Here is a 22,513-nt window from a genome sequence, read left to right as displayed (position 1 = left end):
CAGAAAGAGTTGACTTGCTCTTATTTTTTTGCTGGTAATTCGGATTATTTAAGGGATCGGCAACACTTCAGTTTGGCAACGCAAGCAGCCAGGTATCACAGCTACCTCTACCACTGCATTCTGTAAGTGCCTTCTTTCTTAAAGTCACTTAAAACGAATAAGAAATAAAAGAATGCCTTAAATTTACATCATAATCCGCGGGCTGAAGTTTAATTTGAAATACAAAGTGACATTTGACAGCACAAAACCAGAACAGCAACAGAGCAGAGACTGTCAAAAGAGCTACTGTGTTCCTCTTCCAAGTTTCACCCACACACACTCCCCTTTAATTTCATTCCCAAGGTTTCTTTTTGACCCTGGCAATTAAAAAGCCACCTCATTTTGTCAGTTTTGCAACCATTAGCATCCTGAGAGGTAGCGTATCTTCTACCCATGTGTTCGGCGAGTTCATCATCTTCTCCCAAAGGGCAGTTTCATCTGAAGTGGAATCCATCCAGTCTACTGTAGTTCCATAGCTCTTGCCTAGAAAATTGTCAGTTTTGAAGAGAAACATTCCTTAATATGCTGCAGAGTTGAGAGCAGACAATCAGATTTGCCAGCCTCCTAAAACGGTTTCACCTCCTCAGGCAGCTGACCTAGTGCTTTAAAGATCCAGTTCTACTTTTACACTTGATCAATTCTGCAAAATACAATTAACGACAGTTTCACAAGGAAACATCATCCTCTTTCTCCAGGAATTTTCTCCTTGTTACCCTCAGTCTTTTTGTCACAATCCCAAGGAGAAAGATGTATGTGCAGTTCACATCTGGGAGGGTTTAAGAATAAAGCAGGACACTGATTTTGTACTGAAATACAACCTTGGGTACTCTAAAATTCAAACTGAGATTTACTACCCTGAGTTGTATTTTAGGTTATTCTAGTGAGCCACGCAAGAAGTTCATCTGGGAAAAGTAATTTTTTTCTTGTATTTGAAAAGACTCCAAACACATCCTCCCCTCAGACCACAGGGAACAATGAAAGGGACGAATACAATGATAGGGAAAACATACAGTTCTTCTACTTGCACTTCTTCTGTTGTCCTTATCCTAAAAACTTGTTTGCCTTTAAGTTTTCCTATCCAATGTCTTCAAATCTTATCACGTATCCTTGATCCTTCCTTTTATCTCTACCCAATACTGTCTTTACACCACACACACATGCAAAAACTAGGTAATTTTGTAAGACATTATCAAGATTTTGGGTGCAGGAATAGCATATTCTTGTACTCCAAACAGTACCAGATACAATGTATGGCCAGACAAAGGCTTATTTCTCGTACTTCTCCTTACCTGACAGTCATCCTAACCCTCGTAACACTACTATTATTTACATTTCAGGATCTGTGCTGAAGAACAGGTAAGTTACTGAATGAAGCTCTTTCCTAAATGCATAACTGAAAGGCTGTTCAGTGACCTTTGCAAAGAAAGAAATGGAAAGGAAGGGGGAAGAAAGGAAAGACTGCATTTTGTAAATTAAGGATTAGTGTGTTAATTGTCCCATACCTGTTCCAAGGCCTATCCTGAGACCTCCCAGAAAGTGGTTGGTGAGTTTGTTGTGATCCCAGACCGTGAGTTCTATGCAGGCTTCTTTCAAATCCTCTGGTCTAAAGCCATCGTAGACCATGGTGTGGTTGAATACTGGGTTTGTAGTTTTTGACACTGTTCTTGTTTTCTGGCGACTTTTTCTGCTAGTATCTGGCAGAATGGTACTTCAGAAAGAAAAAAAAGCATTGTCAGTTTGCACTCGCACAGCATAGCCCGCATTAAGCACACTGAATAGGCAAAACCTGCTGAGTAACACTGTGACTGAAGATGAGATGCTTTAGCATCACAGAGATGAAGTCAAAGGTCCTGTTCTCAGTCCCTTCCAAGAAATACTGGCAGCATGTCTCCAGCCTTGTGCTTCAGAAGGTGGAAGGGAAGGGGAAGTCAGGTGGGGAAGAGGCACAAGCGAGTTATTTGCTGTATTATCACTAATGACGCTGAAACCTTTTTGTTGCTGCCAGAGATTTCCCAGCCATCTTGTTATTCTTGTCTCTTTACATTTTCAGTCTGTATGTGGAAAGGAAGGAGGAAGGAGTACAACTGTGCTCCTCGCTGCTGTCTCCTCCCACGATTTGCTAAGCTAAACCCTACTCTTGCACAAACACGTGTGGTTTAAATGCGAATAAGAGCAGGCACAACTTTGACTAGCCCTTCCGCCAGGTAACGGAGCAGACAAAATGGAAGAGCAGCGAGTACGCAGGAAGTTCTCCTGGTGTGTTTTGCTTGGTGGTATCAAGGGCTTAGCATCTTGAAGTTGTAAGCCCTGCAGGACAAATTGCATTACAATACAGGAGGATCAGAAAGTGATTACGTGGGTTTTTTAATTTGAATGTAGAAAAATGAAGATACGACTGGAAAGCACAAGAGCGGCATTATTAGGCCACCGTGTTTGATGGCTTCAGCCACAGTTCTTACCACTTAATGAAAGAGTTGAGCCTGTTGCCTCTCAGAAGAGGAAGGTCATGGCATTCCTTCACCCAGATGTGGACCTCACCAGTATACAGGGTCTTCTTTCCTGTCAAAATAAAACTCCACCTGATTAAGCCTTGTAGATCCCTTTTGAAGGTAACTGCTATGACGCAGCAATTCCTGCCCATTTGCAGAGACGATATTCAGCCTAGACCCTCAGTATCTCACATCTTTATTCAACATTCCTCTCTGTACTCTCGAAGCTGCAATCTTCATCCCAGCAGAGTACTGCAAGATCACACCATGTCTGGACTCCTACAATGACTTTTCTTACAGCTAAAGAACTATGTGCTACTAGTCTTCTCTTTCCAAGCCTGGCAGATAAAGAGATCAGCTTGTCTTCAGTCTATGTGATGTTAGCATTTATTGCCGCTTGTACTTTCAAATAAGCTCCTTTGTGCTCTAAATATATTTGGTTCTTACCGATTGACTGGCTGGATTAAAGACCTGGCCTGGCTTCACTGTCATATCAGCCAGTTATCAGTTGCCAGACAGGATTAAACCAAACAGCTATAAATTGCTGCATTCTAAACACTTATTTCTATTTCTAATATTGCTTGAATTTAGTGTGTTGTCACTGTTTATTTAGCAAATCACAGCACCTGCCTCATGATTTATAATCTCTAAAAGAATTAGTGAGAAAACAATTTTTTTTTTTTTTAACACGTACATTTTACATTACAAATCTAAGATTACAACAATAAGGTAATTTCTTCTGTAGTAACATTAAAACAAAAAAAAGGTCCTGAAGTGATCTTTGGATCCTAAACTGAATTCATGATTGGGGTGACTTAATCCTAGAAAAAAAATAATTCTACTTTTATGTCAAAACAAGATGTCTGAATTGGCTGAAAAACATTAAACAGCTTTTTTTTTCCCTAAAAAAAAAAAAAAAAAAAAAAGGGGAGAACAAAGACCCAAAAAGCCTGATAATCCCAAACAAAGCAGCAATGCATACCTCCAACAGGGTGTGGGACATACTGGAGGGCTAGTTTCATCTCCCCTCTGTTTTCTAGTTTAAGAGCCATTGTTGAAGTCTGAAACTGAAGGAAAAAAAAAAAAAACACAACCAAAAAATACAACAAAACCCACAAATCTCAAACCTTGCAGTCCATGCACAGAGTTTACCGTGCAAAGTTTTCCACAACAAGCTTGACTTCTACATGAAGCAATTTTATTTTTTCTTTTTCCTTATCCACTAGTCCTCCCCTAAGTTTACAGCCCATGAGAGATGTTAGGGCATGTTTAAACACTTGACAGATACATAGCTCTTCCACTGAAGCAGAAAACACGACCCAGGAGAGGCCAAAAGGCTTTGAGGGCACAGCTTTTACACTGTTGTGCACTTATTTAAAACCAGAACACATGCTCTTTCAATCAGGAAACGTACTCTCTGTGCAACAGAAAGCGCACTTTTATAAACTCATTTCTATAGGAGTGTTTTGTCTTATTTAATACTATCTAAAAATCAGCCTCAACAAGAGTTATCTTGCAAAAAAGGCACAAGAACATGTCACTGCAGACAGTCATGGACCATGTGTAGAAGGAACATGGCACCTGTTAACATTTGGTTCTGTTTATCCCCCCAGAGAAGTTTTTAAATTGGTCGAATTAAACTAGTGCTGAAGACTGCCATGGCATTCCTGTTTGGTTCTACAGACTACGAAACTTGGATTGAGCTAATTTTGGAATGAACTAATGAAGTAAATTCAAGGGGAAAAAAAGAAAAAAGAAAAAAGAAAAGGAGAAAAACAAAAGAGACCAGAACCTCTGGCAGTGCCTTATCTAAAAGTTTAGGTTTTGGCTGAAACCCATTAACAAACAAGAGGCATACAGACATGGAAGTCATCATTACATCTGTTATTAAAATCTTGCTGCACTTGCTCCGTGTTCTCAGAAGGTTTCCTTCATATTCAAGGAACAAGTGCCTTCAGGTATCTGTTGCAGCAACATGATCTAAGTGAAAAATACCTTGAAATTCCTGCTCTTTAGACTATGAGAAAGTTTTTCCTACTACAATAGCTAGGTACTTACTAGGCTAATGGAAACCTCAGAACTTGATGTTCCATTTACCAGTAAAGAGGTATTTATGATTACAGCCAACACAAAAACCACAGAACACACAAGACCAGGCCTAAATAAATAATGACTTGGGTTTGCACTTACACAGGGGAAAGTACAAAACAGCTCACCCACCCTTAGTAACCTACCCTTGGCTTGAGCGGAAACCAGTTGATCTGCTTGTTGGATTTATCGTTCCAGTCCCAAGTTCCTAAATCCAGCTCCACTTCACCAAGGAAGCTATTCCTCCCAAAGGTATCGTTGTGCCAGACAGAGACGTTAAGGCTTTGGTTCTTTAAGAGACCCTTCTCAATTTTATACTGCCAGGAGGAGGAAATGAGAAAAAAAAAAGAATTAAAACAAGCTGGATTGTTATCAACGCTGTCTCTGAAAGTGACAAGGTTAGACAAACACATGTCTGGGTTTATACATCCGTAACTGCTCACTTCATTTCAGAACAAAACTCTTTTCATGTTTTACTTTCTATTTCAAGCATCTCAAGCGCATACTTAGCTTCTGTTTGTTTGCAAGAAGTATACAACAGTGGGTGTTCTCAATGCTGCATCCAGAGTACGCTGTAGAGTTAACCTATTCATGGAAGGACCCAGGTACTTCTACAGAGCAATCCATCTCATCCTAACATCTCTTTTGAGAACATCTAGACCCATCTAAAGTCAAGGTTCCTCATACTTCACACACGCAGTATTTCATATCCAGTAATAGTTTGATAAATACCCTCAGTATTTCGTTATAGACTGGATTACAAGTTTTCTTTTTGACAGAGGTCTTCCGTTTGCCCAGCTTGTATTTCTCTGGAAGCAAGTAGGTCTTTACATACCTAAAATTTAAACAGGCTTGTTAGAGGAGCAAAAACCCCAGTCTTTACAACTTCCCCTTCCAAAACACACAAGTATTTGTTTATAAAGTAAAAGAAATCCACTTAACTAGCCATTATGTTGTTCAGCTTTGTTACATTTAAGAAATGGAACAGTGATAGCGAAGTAAAACAATAGTTTCCACAGTGGGACATTAGCCTCCTTCTACCAGGGGGAAATCTGTGTCTCCTCAACACATACAAATACAGAATATTTAAATATATTATGCCTAGATACCTTATTTATAGGCTGTAATCCTGTTGAAAACTTATCAAAGTAGGTTTTCCCATCTGGAAAGTTGAATTTTAAAAGAGAGTTTTGTGTTCTTAAACATTTGAGCCTCCCGTGTTAATGTATGTACCAATTTATAGTGCAATTCTATATTCAGTTCAGAGTGGAAATCCATGTAAAGCATGTTATAGCCTCTCCATTTACTTATTGGGTTGTTTATTCCAAGAGGTTAGAGAGATTGGAAAACCACCATCAGTTTCCATTTTCATAGTAAAATAAAAGCTTCCATTAGGAAATAAATATATTCTCGGTACTTACGGGTCTGAACGCTGTCGCTTAACATCTGCCACTGCCAAGTCTTTACACTGGCAAATAAAAACGTGGAGCTCTTTCAGCTGTTCTACATAATCAATAGCAAACTGGATGTTCCCTTTCACATCAACATTGCCAAAGTCTGCACTATAGATGCTCATCAGACTTCCACTGACCTGTATCATACAAGAGGAGAAAAATTTTCCAGGCATTGCATTGCACCAGATACTTCAAGACTAGGGTAGAAGTTGTGCTCAGAATTCAGACAGTAAAGAAATCAACTGTGTCCCTTTAGAGGTAATAATGACATGTAATGGACACTATTACACAAGCTTCTCGGCAAGCAGATTAACAAAAGAAAGTTATTTGGAAGTCAAAGGTGTTAGGCCAAGTTTTCTACCAAAAAAAAAATTTTGAATGTGTTTATTGCATTGAAATATAAAAAATAAAATGATAGGATGCTGTAGATCTGGAGACTGCCTGTGATCAGATCCTTGAAATACTACTTCTGTATCTCTTCAGCTGATCTTCTTTGCAGAAAGCAGATCCTAAGAGTTTAGGACAGCAGGCCTTCTGAAAATACTGACCAAAAGATGAGTGATAAAGTCTATGTGGCTGAATTATGTATCTAGATAAAACACTGAAAATGAAACACTACATATGTAGAAAGAGAAGGATATACAATATTTTTTTAATCTCAATATCCTTCCCCAAAATTCTACTTTCGCCCATAAAGCCCCCATAAATTAATGACTTTTGGTTAGCTAGTTCACTGACTTAATTACACACCTCACATACCAATACTGTCTCTTGCTTTCACTTATTTCTCTCCCTTTTTCCTCTTCTCAATGTTTGTTCTATATAAATTGACCCTCGTTTTCAGCAACAATGTAAGCTCTTAGGGTAAGAGCCATCCCTTTCATAAAGTATGCTGCACAGTGCAGTCCTGAACAGGCTCTAGTATATTACTAGGAAACAAAAAACATCAAACCAATTTTATTTGGTTTAGGCATTGCATGCAAGAGTTCACATAACAGAGAGGGAAGGGAAGAAGGAGACAGAGATGCCAAGAGATGAAAGATGAGTAAAAAGGGAGCTGAGACAACACTGAAGAGATTAGCAAAAGCAAAGTGTCACTAAAACAAGGCTTTGGTTTACATACAGAGGATAAGGAGGCCATGCCAGAAGAGCCGCTAAGATTGGTTAGAGAGCTGGGACTCTTCTTGATTCTGCGAAGGGAATAACTGCTTTCTGATGCTGTGTCTGTCTCTCTGTCATCACTCTACAAAAACATCACAGAAAGAAAGTCTGTGTAGGTTCTTTATAGTTACAAGGCACATTAGAAAAAAAAAAAAACACAACAAAAAACAAACAGAATTTTAATGCAGATTGAGACTCAGTGAAAACCTGAGTTTAAATTCCCTTGTAGTGCAACATGGGTAATTAATATTTTTTGAATTGGGTCATGCACTTAAAGAGTTGAAAGGGAATTTTTCTGATGGAAAGCCTACACTGAAAAAAATTTTAAAGCAGTAATGGAACCAGGTTTGTTCTTCAGTTTTAAATCTCAAATAGCAATGCAAAAGTACAAAGTTAACATTATTGGGTCGATTAAACTCTATCTCACGCAAAAACTTAAGCAAGCGATAATGCTCAGGTCTCTTACCAGTCCCTTTCTGTTATACAGCAGATACCACCCATCCCGCACCCTCTGCCCTGAAGGCAGCCAGCCGGCAGGCAGCACGCACAGTACAACAGCGCTGGATGCAGCGGACGGCTTTTGCAAAAAGCCTCTCTCACAAGAGGGCAAGCAGGGCCCTGCTTTTCCACCAGGGAACTGCAGCTTTGGTTTACTCGGTGGCTGTCAGGTTACGTGCTTACAACCCCGGTCTGCCTCAGCGCTGTCACTGTACGACAGAATCGATGCTTTACTTCCCACAAGTGTCTTGGCATCTTCCTATGCAAGCTGTTACAGAAAGCATCATCTCCCTGTTGTACTCCACCCATGAACAATTTACAAGGCTTCCCCCCCTCCTCATACAGTTTTGAACTGCTGTCATAGATCTTCTACTAACAGATGCACGATTAGTAAACAACAATTTCTACACACATTAAGAAAATGAATATTTATAGAGAAAAATATCTAGCACATAAGCATTTTGAATAACTCTTTATAAAGATCCACTGATTGTAGCTTCTCTGGCTATGTCTACACTGCTAAGTAGAAGCAGGCCAGGATTGTTCCCCAGTTCAGAGGCCAAAGGGAAGGCCCGACTAATGTCCATCCCACCTAGGATAATGGTCCTTGGGAGAAAAATTGTTTTGGAGAGCGTTATTTCAGACTGTCCAAAATAAATCCAGGGCGTGAAGCAACAGTCAAGCAGTGTGGATAATCAGTCCTGTTACACAGACTCTTTAAAAGGCAGGAAAGCCCTAAACCCTCTTACAGAGGAAGGATATATGGCTTCCCTAAAGACCATTTTAGCTGCTGTCCACAGAGCAGCAGAATAGATCCAGGACTGAACCCAGTTCTGCTTACTTTCAACCCTGTCCTTAATTTGCTCTGCAAAGCCTGCTCTCTGGCTGGGAACAGTCAAAGCCCTTCTCGTGGAGGTTTGTGGAATGTCTGGAAGTTCAGAGACAAGGAATTATTAAGCACTGGGGTGACTGCATGACATTACGTGTGTGGTTTTTTGTTTTCCAAGTTCATTCCAAATGTTAAATAAGGATATTATTACTATTCTCAAGTACAGAACCCTTAATTTTTTAGGCTGTTATCTCTTTTAAGCAGAAGGAAGAGACACCAGTACTCTAAGAGAATTCTTTGTGTTTAGAAAGTATGTTATTATCAGAATTCATTATTTTTAAAATAATTCCAGAACTGAACTAGCACATAGTCATGAGTGTTAATACAATCATGACTAGATGGTGTCTATAATGCTTATTTCTAACCTGTGGTTTGTACCAGATTTATGTTATCCATTCATTAGGTTCATGCTTCGTATTGGCCAGATGGTACTTCAGTGATGATAAACTCCAAGGCAGAACCAGCACGTGATATACATACACCCTATTTTTACATATATATGCACTATTTTTTAATATATATATACACATGTGTGTGTATGTGTGTGTGCACGCGTGGACATGCATGTCTTGTAATAGAGCCTGTGAGCCTGATAACTCAAGACTGTATTGGGACTAAGCACAACTTTAAAAATAAATTGAGGGAGCAGAATAAACATATTTGAGCGCTGACAATTTCTTAGAATATCAGTAGGAACCATCCCCAAACCCCTCCTACCATGACCAGACTGATTACATATAGTCCTTTGGCTTTCAAGTATTTGTTGGACTGTTTCATTCAAAACCCACATGAGTAAGCTTTTTATTTGGCTTCTTACAGAGGCCGTAACTGGTTGGTTTTAGATGCCCAGATACTCATTTTAGGCTTGTGTGGTATCCCAATTCTAATGCTTCAAAATGTTAATCTTAACATTGCACCATGGGCATATCACAACAGCCTTAGAACTAAGTTTCCTGTGCTGAAGGGGCATTAGGATGGTGTAATTTTAGAGAATCTTTAACTGAAGAGGTGTAATTCATGTGCACTTAATGCAAGATTAATCAAACCTGTATCACCACATTTTGGTTATTTCAGACTTTAGGAGGGAGTAGGGCAAGACATATTCCTGATTCTGACCCTTCAGTCCTTTTAGACACATGTTTTTAGAAAAATAATCCAAAATATTGATGCTCATGCTGCAGTTAGAGTGATAGCGGCTGGGGTAAGCTGCAGTTCCTCATTTTATAGCACAGAGGGATTTTTGTGATATCTATGCCCCAAATTTCTGTGCCCACTAATACACACCCCTCGTCGACAGGACTCAGGCATTTGTACAACCATTTGCTAACAGATCGGGGCAGGGGGAGTTTTGCTGGCACATTTGCCATACACATTCACATTCATACTATGGCACTCAAGAGAGAAAAAAAAAAAAAGGAAAAAAAAATCTGCGGTGTTATCCAAGTTCAGCAATGGCGAGGTATTTCCTATTCTCCAGAGCTTCCTGTCCCCTGTGCCCAATGGAGCTGCCTCTTTTAGGCATTTATGGTAGGAGGTTCATGCTTGGTCTAAACACGGTCTCCTCTCCTCTCTTTACTGACTGTTTGGGAAGTCCTAGACCAGGCAGTTCAAATCACTTATCACTTTCAAACTTCATTGTCATTTTAGGAGACTCAAATACGGCCTCAGAGCTTATTCCAAGGCCCACACCATGATGACGAGGATAACAACAACAATAGTAAAGATAATAGACTTACAGGCTATTACTATTACAAGCACAGTATGTTAGAAGTTTTGAAGTTTCACTTCCAAGGACTTAATAGCCTGGCACCTGAACCTACGTCCCCTAAGCAGAACACCAAGCTAATAACCCTCTGAGCAGGGTTATTAGATGGTGACTTTCTTATGGTCCTATACACTCATTTTAGATCTTAGGCTCTGAAGAGGTATGTTCTGAGGTTAGTTTAAGGCTAGACATTGCCTTTGGGCAATAACAGCAAGCATTCACTATGCTTCAATCTCCTAGATAAAGCATGCTCTGTATGTTGAGCTGTACAGCAAGAATAAACCTCTAGGAGCTTCTGAAAGGTTAATTAGCCACAGGTTGTTTGGGATCATCTCCTGACTATTGCACCACAAGCTCAACTGCATGCCATGATCCAATAGTAAACTGCCTTGGCAGACCCTGAAAAGCACTACTTGACAAATGCAAAACGCAAGAGAAATCAAAAGTTTCAGTTACAAGATTTCACAGATGGAACTTACCTCTTCCTGTAGGAATGATGGTACTGACTTGCTCAGTCCTTTGAGTTTTTCAGGATTGGAAACCAGCTTATCTGGCTGTGAAGGCACTGTGGAAACTGAAGAGCAGCAATTCAAAAGGCTTCAAAAATACATTTGTACATCAAAACAGCGAGCCCGTAACAGGACATGGTTAGAAACAACTTCAGATGAAAGACATGCACGACCAGTTTAGAACTCGGAGACAAGATTTCCCCCCCACCCCCCTGCCCCAGGACTTGGAGAAGCTGTCATTAGGAAGGATAATCTACTTTGACACCTCCTATAACACTGACCAAAGAACTTTCTGGCAGGAGCAGAAATGTTTACATTGCTTGACATGATGTACAAGCCTGGATGCTGCAAGCAAACTCTGATCAAATATGATGAAGAAAACATTTTCACTTTACCTTCTAGATTTTCTTCTTAGAACAAGGACAAGCATGCTCATGCACTAACTATACCATCACTGACATCAGAGTCATCTTACAGTTCTTGGTAAGAAGTTAGTGTACAAGCCAAACTCTTTTATCTACTCAGTCTAATTAATTGCAATAGAAACGGTTGTGTAAATCAAGCAATTTTTAGACCTGAACAAGGAAGTTTCAAGTATTCCTAGTTAATTATAAGATAGATCTCTCATTAATGATGCACTTTTTTGCAGCCCATCTCTTCGGCTTTTGTATATCTTTACCAAATTTTCTCTTCTATGCTCTTTCACTGTACAAAGCTTAATTGCACAAGCTAGCCTTGCAAAAATCCAGTTTGCAGTAACCCCACAATTCTCAGCATTTTCCAGGCTCTAACTCCACTTCTTATATTTAATACTGCACTGAAGCTCTGTATCTTTGGACTGGAGACACACTGTGAAATGCACCAACACAGTACGACAGATAATTATCTGGCAACAAACAGCCAGCTACAGGGGCACATATCTATTGCATAAAATGAAACACTGCACACACGGGATTGTTTGCAAGGTGTGAGTTAAGCTTTTGCAAAGCTCTTGCTGTGGAAGCTCAAATAGTGCTCAACATATCGGTTATTGTGAGTATGCAGTTAGATGCAGTTGTCCCACTGAGCAAGTATCTAGTCCAGATGTTTAACTTGTTAGTTGTTAAATTAAAAAAGCATTTTTAATGTATTAGTTTAAATATCAGTGGAGAATTCTCCCCGTTGTCTGCTGGAAGAATCCTATTACTCACTTCCTGCTGCATTTTCATTCCTCTCTTGATGCTGATCAGGTTTCGGACCTGCTCAGTGCAGTATTGACAACAGTCATTCAGTAGCAGAAACAGTTTTGCAATGTTATAAAGAGCATCAATATATTTTATAGGTGGGAAGTTTTTGACTTCCCCAGACCCCACGTGTTTGTTTTGCATCACTGTCCTCCTTTGAGGAGCTGGATCAGAACAAAGGTAACCCGAGTGTACAAGCTAAGCAAAGCAACAAGATGAACAGTATTTTCAAGAGAACTTGCTTTGTTCTGTCTGTACAGCTATCGATTTGGCTGTGGGCCATTTTTTCAAAACTTCACTCTCAATAAATTTAACTCAAAAAACCCCCACCCTTTTCAGATAAGTGTCTGCAGAGTCCAAACACGCTTTTGGCAGGGGTCTCCATTTGAGACCAAAGTGCAGTACAGTACTTCGGTCCTGTTAATTTACCGTACATTGCATGCATCCTATTATGCTATGATCATCCTGTTTATACTATAGGCTGCTAACATGCAAAATGCTTTAAATCATCTAAAACGTGTCACTAAGCACGACTGCGCACAACTATTTTTTAAAACTGTAGTGCTCCGATGCAGTAAATAAAGAACTGCGTGTTATATTCCACTGTATTCAATGTTAGTGGATGGTTTTCTATTGTGTTCATCTTGACATGTTCTTGGAGCAGGTTCACTTTTATTTTGCTTAATTTGGAATTTCTAAAGGATATAGAAAAATTTAACAGTAAGGCATCTGTAATGCACCAATGGACTGATGATGTCAACAGTAGCCAGTTTAGCAGTTCATCTGTTGCTTGTTGTAATTCTACTTTGCTGGATTGAGAGAGGGATTGCAAGAGAGGTTCCTTCTCAACTGATGTACTCTGAAGGGTATTTTGCACTAGCAAAAGTCATCTTGCGTCATATAATGCAACAGATGAACAGACAAATTCAGTGTTTACTTAGGCCAAATCTTTCAACTGAGCCAATGTTCAAAGCTCTCAATGATTTTAGTGACTGTTTCATAGGCTGAAAGACCAAAGGCCAAAATAAGGCACTGGTAGGTGGCACAGAGTTTCCACTGATACAGCAGGACATAACAGAAGTACATTCCTCAAGAATAAAACAACACAGCAAAATTCTACAGAAGCATTTCAGTCACGCTGAAGTTAATCAAATCTAAAAGTGCAATACAATTCTTGGTTTTTAAAAAAAATCCTTCACTAGCAAATAGAGGCCATTGAAAAAAACAACAAACTACCATGCAGACACAAAAGATATTTACCATCTTCAGCACTAAGAGCTAATTCTTCCTTTGGATTATTTATTTTTCCTTTATCTGTGCAGGAAAAAAGTAACACACAGTTAGAAATTTCGCTGTTCAGTGTGGTAAAACGGAGGGCAGTGGTAATCGCAGAATTAAGAGTAATGAGGACAAAACCCCAAACAAACCAGCAGAGCATGGGAATGGTTAAATTCAAGAGATGCTTTCTACTTCACACACTACTTCAAGCCTACATCCAAGCAGCAGCCTCTTGTTGACACAGGTTCTATCAGCGTGCTGTTGCAACTGTTAGTGCATACCTGAAACCTAGAAACTAGTCAGAAGCAAGCAATAGCGTAAGTAGTATTAGAAGAGTAGTTTGCCAACCATAGCCAACATCTTTCAAAATCTACACCTCCACACTTCCATTTACGGATCTAAGTTCAGTTTATGTCCTCCCCGTTAGACACGAGATGAGCATGAAAACAGTCAGGGGCGGGGTGAAGGGAGACAGGAGTAATCATTAAAAACAATCCTAGGAGGCTACAGAGGGAAGTGAGGAATGAATTTTAAGTACAGTCTTGTCTCACTGTATTCCCTTAAAGTGAATTTGGTATAATAACTGCTATAATAATACACAGGTGAAACACTACTAAACTACGATGATTTTTTCATGCTTCCATGGTCTACTGATTTGACCCACCAAGCAGCCAGGAGGCAGTGGCAGTAGCTGCTCATTACTGATTTGGGTAGCTGCCAATACTTTCACTATTGAAAAACTAGCCAAGAAACAGTTCATCACCGATTAACACAGTGCATTTTTGGAAGATGTCTGCTTCATAGACCAGTGCTGTTTCAAACTTAACACAAAGAACTGAAAACTAAACCATACAAGAGAAGAATTCAGTTCTACAGTACAAGCTCCATAGGGCTTATGGAGAAACAAGGACAAAAACACTACTTGGCAAAGCTGTATGGAAGACTAGCATGAACACGTTTAAGCCAAACTGGGGTCACGGGAGACACACACAAGCTTTGTGCTCACTTGAGATGGCTGATGGAATGTCCTCTAGACTTTTGGAAGGCATTTTCCTATCTGCACTCCTTTTCAAAGCCATCAAAACAGGGCTTAATTCTTCTTCTGAACCTGTTACGAGACAAAACACATGAACACTGCACACACAGACGGGCCATTTTAAGCAAGTCACTAAAAAAACCAGCCATGGATTTCTCATGAGAATTTATTTTGACTGTTAGCAAAGACAGGAAACATTCAGTGACAACACAAAATAAATCCAAAGCAAACAAAATAAATGCCTAGTTTTAAGTGTCCATTTGTCTGCCTCAATTCTCTCGGCCATCAGCAGAGAGAGGCAGGTTGGTTGGTTTGCCCTGTGTAGGTATCTCTGTTCATACTGACTAATAAGGGGGTTGGGGCAATCATGGCACTTAATTATCTAAGAATAATATAGGATAAACTCAGACTTTAGCCATTTCATAACCATCTTATGAATTGGCACAAAGTTAACAGCTTTAACTTTTCCATCTGTGTAAATCTGTCTATTATATTTTCCGCCCAGTGAAAGTAATTTTGTTTCAATACTTGAGTAACAACCACAAAAAACACTCAGCTGTGAAGATATTTAGATCCCTGAAATTATGCAATTGTTTGCAAGGGCAGAATCAAGACAGATCTAGCTCCTTCAGAAACCTCTAAGGCTGTCTCTCCTCCCTAGCTCGCTTTCCTCCCCATCAGCCAACCAACCAGGCCTTACAGCGTTGCTGTCTGTAATTACGGGTAAAAAACAAGTTCTGTTTCATTTTTGCTTATTTGTTTTGAGTTTTTCCTGACTTCCATTGGAATCTCACTTTCAAAATAGGCTCAAGAGTAGTTGGCAGGCCCTGGAAACTTCACAGATTTCTCAGATTCTACAGGTGAAGAAAATCCTCCCAGTCTCTCAGGATCAGATTAGAAAGGTTAAATTACCTCCTCTGCCTTAAGCTCTTCGATGACTATCACGCTGTATGCATTGACTAGAGCTGCCATTCAAACAATCAGTAAGAACCCCGGTAAACAGACCCCTTTGTTTATATGGCCACTTTCCAGTGCAACAGGCAGCAATGCTAAATGAAGTAGCACAGAGTATTGGTATCGTCTTTATGTCCAGCCATTCCACTGGTAAGTATTTACTTTTGAAGACTGACTGGTCAAACTAAAGAACAAACTCAGTCAGCCGCTGATTATTTTTTTTTTTTGCCTCTTTTAATCCAGTATATTTAAAAGAAATACCAGATTTTCAATGTTACAATGTTAATAATTTGAAGGTGATGTCACAGCAGAGGAAGAAAAGGCTAAATCATGAAGACTGAGGCAATTGATTCATGCTGCTAAGCTCCCCTTACCGAAGAGGCTTACCCAAATGCAGTAAGTCTTTGTCAAACACCATCCAATTAAAGGACTTAATTAGTTCTTCCTGAACAAATATCCAAAGCACTCAATTAAGAAATAAGTATCACACAGACTTTGGGTTAACATATTTCAAGTTGGCTGCCAAAAAAATTGTAGCCATGTTTAACAACCCAGCACCATGCATTTTAGTAATCAAACAGCTCACGAGCTGAACTGCTGGTTCCAGAGTGAGACTCTGAGTTTTCATCTGAAAACTTCGATCCCAAATTTGAGCCATCCCCTTCCTTTTCATCATTACCCTCATGCTGTGACATTAGGCATAGCTGAGCTCCTTCTGGCTGGGGTGAGTCGTTTTCATCTTTAAGTGGCGTGCTTGCTCTTCTGAATCTCAACAGTGCTTTAAATTCTGAATTATTTTCAGGGACATCCAAGGATATGCTTTCATCTCTCCTTCCTTTTTCATTTAGCTTGAATGGCTTGCTTGCAATCATATCGGTCTCTCCTTCCAAGGGAGGAAGATCAACAGGAGCCATGTTTCTCTTTTCCATTTCATTAATAGCTCCATTTCTTTTAGTAAGATCAGAAGCTTCAGTTTCACTTACTGCAAGATAGTTTACTGAAGCTTTGATATTTTGTTCTGGAGTTCCCCCTTTGATAGCTATCTTCATCGGTGTATGATAGCTACTTAAAGCACTGTATGGCCGTGACATTGTCACAAATAGTGTCTCTTTTTGTGATGGAAACATATGACCCCCAAACTTTTCTTGTTCATATAACTCTTTGGGTATTGGAGGTGAAGCTTCAGATGCTTCTTGAACAACCTGTTCTAAAGAGTTACTGAATTCACTGAATTTTGTAATATTTGAAACAGAACTTCTTTCTATCGTTTCTTGTATTTCTTGAGGAGGATCTCTCTCTTGTTGATGGGGAGCATGCACACTTTGACTAGTCTGTATTTTACCTTGCACTTTCTTATCCATATTTTCCAGCACAGAAGATGGTATTTCAGAGACCTCTTTCAGTAATTTCTGCAAATTAACATCAAATACTTCATATTCAGCCTTGGACAGTACAGATCTTTCTATGGTCTCACTGATTTCCTGTGGCAACTCTCCATCACATTCATAGGTCATGCTTTTAACTTCCACCTCAGCAGGCCAACGTACTGCCTTGTCAGCACATTTTGGTTTGGGAGGTGACATTTCAGAGGCCTCCTTCATCAGCTTCTCTAAAGCACAACTCAAGCCACCAACCTCAGATGGGACAACAGACTTTTCTATGGTCTCACTGATTTCCTGCAGCAACTCTCCATCATGCTCATAGGTCTTGCTTTTAACTTCCACCTCAGCGGTCCTCTGTACTGTGCCGTTGGCACGTTTTGGTTTGGGAGGTGGTGCTTCAGAGGCCTCCATCAGCTTCTCTAAAGCAGAACTCAAGCCACCAACCTCAGATGGGACAACAGACTTTTCTATGGTCTCACTGATTTCCTGCAGCAACTCTCCATCATGCTCATAGGTCTTGCTTTTAACTTCCACCTCAGCGGTCCTCTGTACTGTGCTGTTGGCACGTTTTGGTTTGGGAGGTGGTGCTTCAGAGGCCTCCTTCATCAGCTTCTCTAAAGCAGAACTCAAGCCACTGACCCTGGATGGGGCAACAGACTTTTCTGTGGTCTCATTGACCTCTTCAGGCTGACCAGTATCTTCCTGGCATGTTGATTCTACACTACAATTAGTTCGTGATACACTATTCATGTCATTGAAAGTTTTCATTCCCACCCTTGTATATTCAGAAGGTTGAGATGCAAAGGTTTCTCTGAGCAGGTTCTGCAAATCAGCTTGAGGACTCTGAGAACCCTCAAGAGTATTACCCTTGTCTGCTGTCTGATGTCGCAGACAGAGAGGTTCAAATTCCCTAAACAGTTTCCTGAGGCCTTTTTTGCTCTCATGCTCATCTGTTGATGGCACATTCATTTTTCCTGTGCTTTTGCTCATTTCTTCTTTTTGATCAGCAGAAGTGTCATGGCTTTGTGCTACTGTTCTTTCAACAACCCTGCACCGATTTGAGTGAAAAGTTGTCTCTTTCAAAACATTTTCTTCTTGGTTCAAGCTACATGACATCTCAGAGGCTTCCTTTTCTAACTTCTTTAGGCCTAATTTGAATATGTCAGGCTCAGCTTTAGGTAAAACCACCTTATCCACAGTCTCTGCAACTTCCTCTTTAGGGAGACTGACATCTAGTGGAGTAGTCTTTTTCCCCACTTTTTCTATAGGTGAACATAGCCCATCATCTACTGCTTCCTTTAAAGCATCTTTATCACCAGGTGATTGGAGCAACTGCAAGGAAACATGATGTTCTTCTGATGAAACAACACCTTTTTTTATACATTCTTCAACTTCTTGCTCTGGAAGACCCATCTTTTCCTGGGGTTTTGAGATAACCGGTTTCCTGTCCCGCCAGACAGAGTCTGTGTTTTTTGTGTGTGTCACATTCAGACCTTTCAGGGTAGGCGATTCTAGAGGCAGCTCACATGTCACAGAATCTAATTTCTGTGGTTTTTCTCTCTCAGATGTTTGGGTTTGTTGTTGAATTAACTCCTGCTTACTCACATTATCTCTGCCATTTTTATCTTCCTTTGATTTTCTTTCATAGGTTATTGAACTAATATTATTTAGCAAAGAAACATCTCCCCTATCAGTGCTATTCTGTAATTTAACTCCAGTATCCCAGAAGTTTCTCAAACTCTGGAACTGTGAAGGATCTGAAATTTGATTCTTGGACTTTTCTTTCATTTTTGCTTTTAAAGACAAAACCTGGAAGCTGTGCTTCTGTGGGGAACAAGCAGCAGCTTCTCCTTTAAGTGCTTCCTTGTCTTTGCTTCCTGGGGAAGCTGAAGTGGCACCAACTCTTGGCTGCAAGTTACTGGCTTTTGGCAATACTGTATATTCATGAACTTCACCATCAGATGGAAGTGTTCTTTCTATTTTTTCAACCGCATGGCCTAGTCCAAACTCAAAAGAGTTTTGATGTTCATTTCTTGAAGCCTGGCTCGCACAGCTTAGTTCAGCACTTCTTACCAGATTCTTGCTTTGATCATCCAATCCATTAGGTAGGCATACTGCAGTAGGTTTTATTTTGTCACTTTCTCTGGGACCTTTCAATGTGCCACCACCTGATGCATTAGTACTGATACTAAGTTCCTTCTCTCCGTGACTGGGGATAGTGCTACCTCTTTCCCAGAATGCTCTGATCTCCTTTATTCTTCTTTTTTCTCGTATTGCCTTCTCCGATTCACATTTCTGAGCTGGTAGCTTGTGTTCTTGATGTTCCAGGAAATTTGATTTTTTATTTTGTGGCTTTATTTCTTGACCACAATCTCTTTCTTCAACTCTTGTACAGTCAAATTCAGTTAGTGATTTGTCATTTTGCTCCTCATTCTCTTCTCCTTTCTTGGGTTTCATCCTCTCTTGTATCAGCTGTGTACCTTCTGAAATAGATGACATTGGCGAAATACTATTCCATTGTTTAATCTTTCCAAACGGTAACTCTTTTGTAATTTTGGCTTCTCCATCCGTGCTAGGCCCACTGTGTTCCGTGGGAAGAACTGAGGTTCTGGATGAGAAGTCCATTTCCTCTTTGGGTTCCCTGCCTTGGGATCTGGCTGATGCATGTTTCCTATCTTCAGTACCAGAACTTCTTTTAAACCAATCTATAACTTTTGATACAGATTCATCAGCATCTTTCATGAGTTCATCAGCATGTTTGTCAGGCTTGAAAGTAGTTTTAGCATCTGGCTCCTCAACAAGATCAGGCTTACCTTGTTGAAGACTTGTAGAACTGGTGCTTGACACCTCATGTGCTTCTGTCTTAGCAGAAAGCTGATGTTCATCTACAACATAAACAAACTTACCAGTTAGGCATCAGACACATGACTCTACAAATGTTTGGTCTGGCTTGAAAAATCTCTCAGATTTTTTTTTTTTTTTTTTTAATTCTTAGCAGAGAAGAAGAGTTCTCTGTCCTTGTGTTTTTGGAAAGAATCATACTGCAGGCAACAGAGTGAAAAGTAAATTCCTGCACTGAGATATCTTACTGGAAGATTGATCATATCACTTTTGAGAGTGCAAACAGGTAAGATTTGTTATCCCCTTTCTAAAGGAAATGTCTACGCTGAAGGGGGTCCAGGCTGCGAGGGGCACAACCCAGCATATTTGTGTTTAGTCCCACAAGCAAATCCCCAAGTCACAACTGGATTACTACCAGGGACAGCCAACAGCAGTACACCAAAAATTCTTCAGTTCCAGTGCAGACAGATCTACCAGGCCTTATGACAGGAATTTTATCCAAATGCCATCACTTCATCTTCATCATACACAATAAAGGTGCCTATCCAGGCTCTGATCTGATTGTTAATTCTTAAGAATACCAATAGAAGCATCATCTAAAAAACACTGACTACATTAGAGCATTAAAATACAAAAACATGATTTAGAGTTTAATTCTGCACTATATAGCACATTCCTACTATTTCCATTTCCTAGTTGTTAATTCTTAAATACAAGGAATTCAAACATTAATGAATACATGCTACATGCTACTGCATTCTGTTCTTCACTCCGATTAGTTTCTTACCAGTACAGTTTTTGTCTGACTTTGATTCATGGCTCAAGATCTGGTTGGTTTTATTTTCACGTGTCTCATCAACACTCAGTTCATTATTGCTATTTGGCAGGATATTGCTGGAGGTCTTCTGTGGAGTTTCAAGTTTCTTAGGAGTAGCTGTCTTTGTCTGCAAGGTTTTATTAACCAGAGAGACTGACCCATTAGTGTCACAAGGGATGGGTGCTGATGTATCTTCTTGTAAGCCCTCTATTGTTGGTTTTACTTGTAAAGCTGCTGAATAAGTTCCCAAAGGATTTACAGCAGAAATTTGCTTATTCCCAAATGAATCTGATCTAACAGCATCACCTCCACTGCTCTTTATTTCATCAGATTCTAACAAATCAAACTCTCCTGTTTCTCTACCATGGTGTAGCTGTGGGCTTTGCAGAGGTTCTCCTTTACCCGTGCTAGGCGAAAACCTCACTTGTTTTAGTTTTTCCAGAGAAATTTGTGCAGAGTCTTCCGCTTCTTCTGTAAGAGAGTTCTTCTCAGCCTCTCCTTCAAAAATAGTAGCAGTAGGAAGACCATTCTTTTTCTGAACATCTAACATCTGACTAACACGAACTTCTGAGTCTGTGGAACTTGAACTTGAACTGCGCTTGAGAATGCCCCTGGGCGGTGTACCAATGCCATTAAACCTCTCAGTCCGTTTATCTGGTTTTGGAACAAACTCTTCTCTTTGTGACACAGAATCTGTTGCTTTGTGAATTAATTTTCTAGCTTTTGGGATAGGTTGTTTAATTACTCCTTTCTGCGATTCATCAGCAGGTCCTACAGAAGGCTTCTTCTGTTTCTCTGTTTCATCCTTTTGTAAGTTTGGCTTAGGTTGGCTCTCTTCTGAGAGAGATAATATTTCTGTAAGACACATATAGAGAAGAAATCATGAGTTTACAGGACATTCATCTGCATAAACAGAAGGGTATGACACAGTGCAGATCTAGACTGCACTGATTATATTGGTTTATTAAAAACATCTGCAGTAAGACACAGGTGGAAATTCAACATAGGTGTTGATTTCATTTCTATGTAATAGGAAGTTTCAGCAATAAAAACCCTGCAGTTATTTCTTATTCTAGAAATATTAACTGTTTGACAATTCCAAAGCTAGAGAGCACACCAAATTTTTTGATCAGCATTACTCCTGCAAGGGACAAAGTTTGCAGGGAAGGGCGGCTTTTGAATATACATAAACCTCTTCAGGCTCAGAACACAAACAGCAACCTACAGAAATAAAACCAGGCTATTTCCACATTCATATGGAACAAGGTAAAATGAAGAAGTGAACTCCCAGTAGAGAGATTCAATTTTTTTTATTCCTAATGTGCAAGTCTTCCTTTTTCCTGTTAACAAGCTTCGTAACAGAGACAGGAGAGCAATTTCCACATACGAGCCTGTAAGTTACAACCTGAAATGCCTGCATTGTGACATATCATCACTCATCTACTTGCTTGCAGACAATACTGCAGGAAAGGGAGGGTTCAAAAACACGCAGGACTGAGAAAACAAAGGAGAATAATAAAGATCAAAGAGAGTCAGGCTTCTTCTGTTGAGCCAATAGCAGCAATGACTGGAAGGTCATAAAGACAACTATACCAAATTCAAGGAAATTTCTCTGTTCTCTTAATAGCAATTCAGGATAAACAGCCCACTCTGAGTTCTTACTACCGATTAGAACTGTGAGTAAAAGAAAGGAAGCAAACCCCATTTACTCACATAAGCAGCCATTTCCTAAGTGTATTCACACGTTTTACATGGGATTTGATGTGAACTGCTTGACAACTCAGTAGTTAAGATAAAACAGGTTTTGATATCTTGCAAAAAGAAGCAATGACAGTAAAAATAATTTCCCTATAAACCACCAAGAAATTCACAGTCATATGCTAAATAAGTATATTTACCCTTCCTTGATAGCTGAGGTAGGGTGGCTGGTCTGTTTTCTGATTCCCCACTGTTCAAGTTATCACCTGATGCAGTGGAATTGAATGGATTTCTCCTTTGCTAAAAAGGAATGAACATTATAATTACAGTCAAATTGTTCTAACAGTACAGTCTTAACAAAATAAATGACAGTGCAGTGACTTCCTCTGCCT

The 22,513-nt window shown here is 39.8% G+C and overlaps 1 protein-coding gene across 2 annotated transcripts in view; it reads right to left on the bottom strand.

The window, feature by feature from the left end:
- Positions 1-376: 376 nt before the first annotated feature.
- Positions 377-22,513, bottom strand: part of SYTL2 (synaptotagmin like 2) — a 45,655-nt gene continuing 23,518 nt past the window's right edge. The window contains exons 5-19 of one of the 2 annotated variants that reach the window (XM_086481679.1): positions 22,322-22,421; positions 20,394-21,278; positions 17,940-19,650; positions 14,400-14,503; positions 13,376-13,429; positions 12,083-12,130; positions 10,863-10,957; positions 7,194-7,313; positions 6,038-6,207; positions 5,349-5,451; positions 4,763-4,933; positions 3,511-3,589; positions 2,499-2,598; positions 1,542-1,747; positions 377-522 (exon numbers count right to left, since the gene is read on the bottom strand). In XM_086481679.1, coding sequence (XP_086337805.1) covers positions 377-522; positions 1,542-1,747; positions 2,499-2,598; positions 3,511-3,589; positions 4,763-4,933; positions 5,349-5,451; positions 6,038-6,207; positions 7,194-7,313; positions 10,863-10,957; positions 12,083-12,130; positions 13,376-13,429; positions 14,400-14,503; positions 17,940-19,650; positions 20,394-21,278; positions 22,322-22,421 — 4,092 coding nt within the window. The remainder of the gene's footprint in view (positions 523-1,541; positions 1,748-2,498; positions 2,599-3,510; positions 3,590-4,762; positions 4,934-5,348; positions 5,452-6,037; positions 6,208-7,193; positions 7,314-10,862; positions 10,958-12,082; positions 12,131-13,375; positions 13,430-14,399; positions 14,504-17,939; positions 19,651-20,393; positions 21,279-22,321; positions 22,422-22,513) is intronic. The other variant, XM_009948942.2, reaches the window with a different exon arrangement.

Source organism: Leptosomus discolor, chromosome 1 (genome assembly GCF_034619465.1).
Source record: "Leptosomus discolor isolate bLepDis1 chromosome 1, bLepDis1.hap2, whole genome shotgun sequence".
Classification (NCBI taxonomy): Eukaryota; Metazoa; Chordata; class Aves; order Leptosomiformes; family Leptosomidae; genus Leptosomus; species Leptosomus discolor.
The sequence above is the reverse complement of the archived record's forward strand: the minus strand, read 5'-3'. Positions and strand labels throughout refer to the sequence as shown.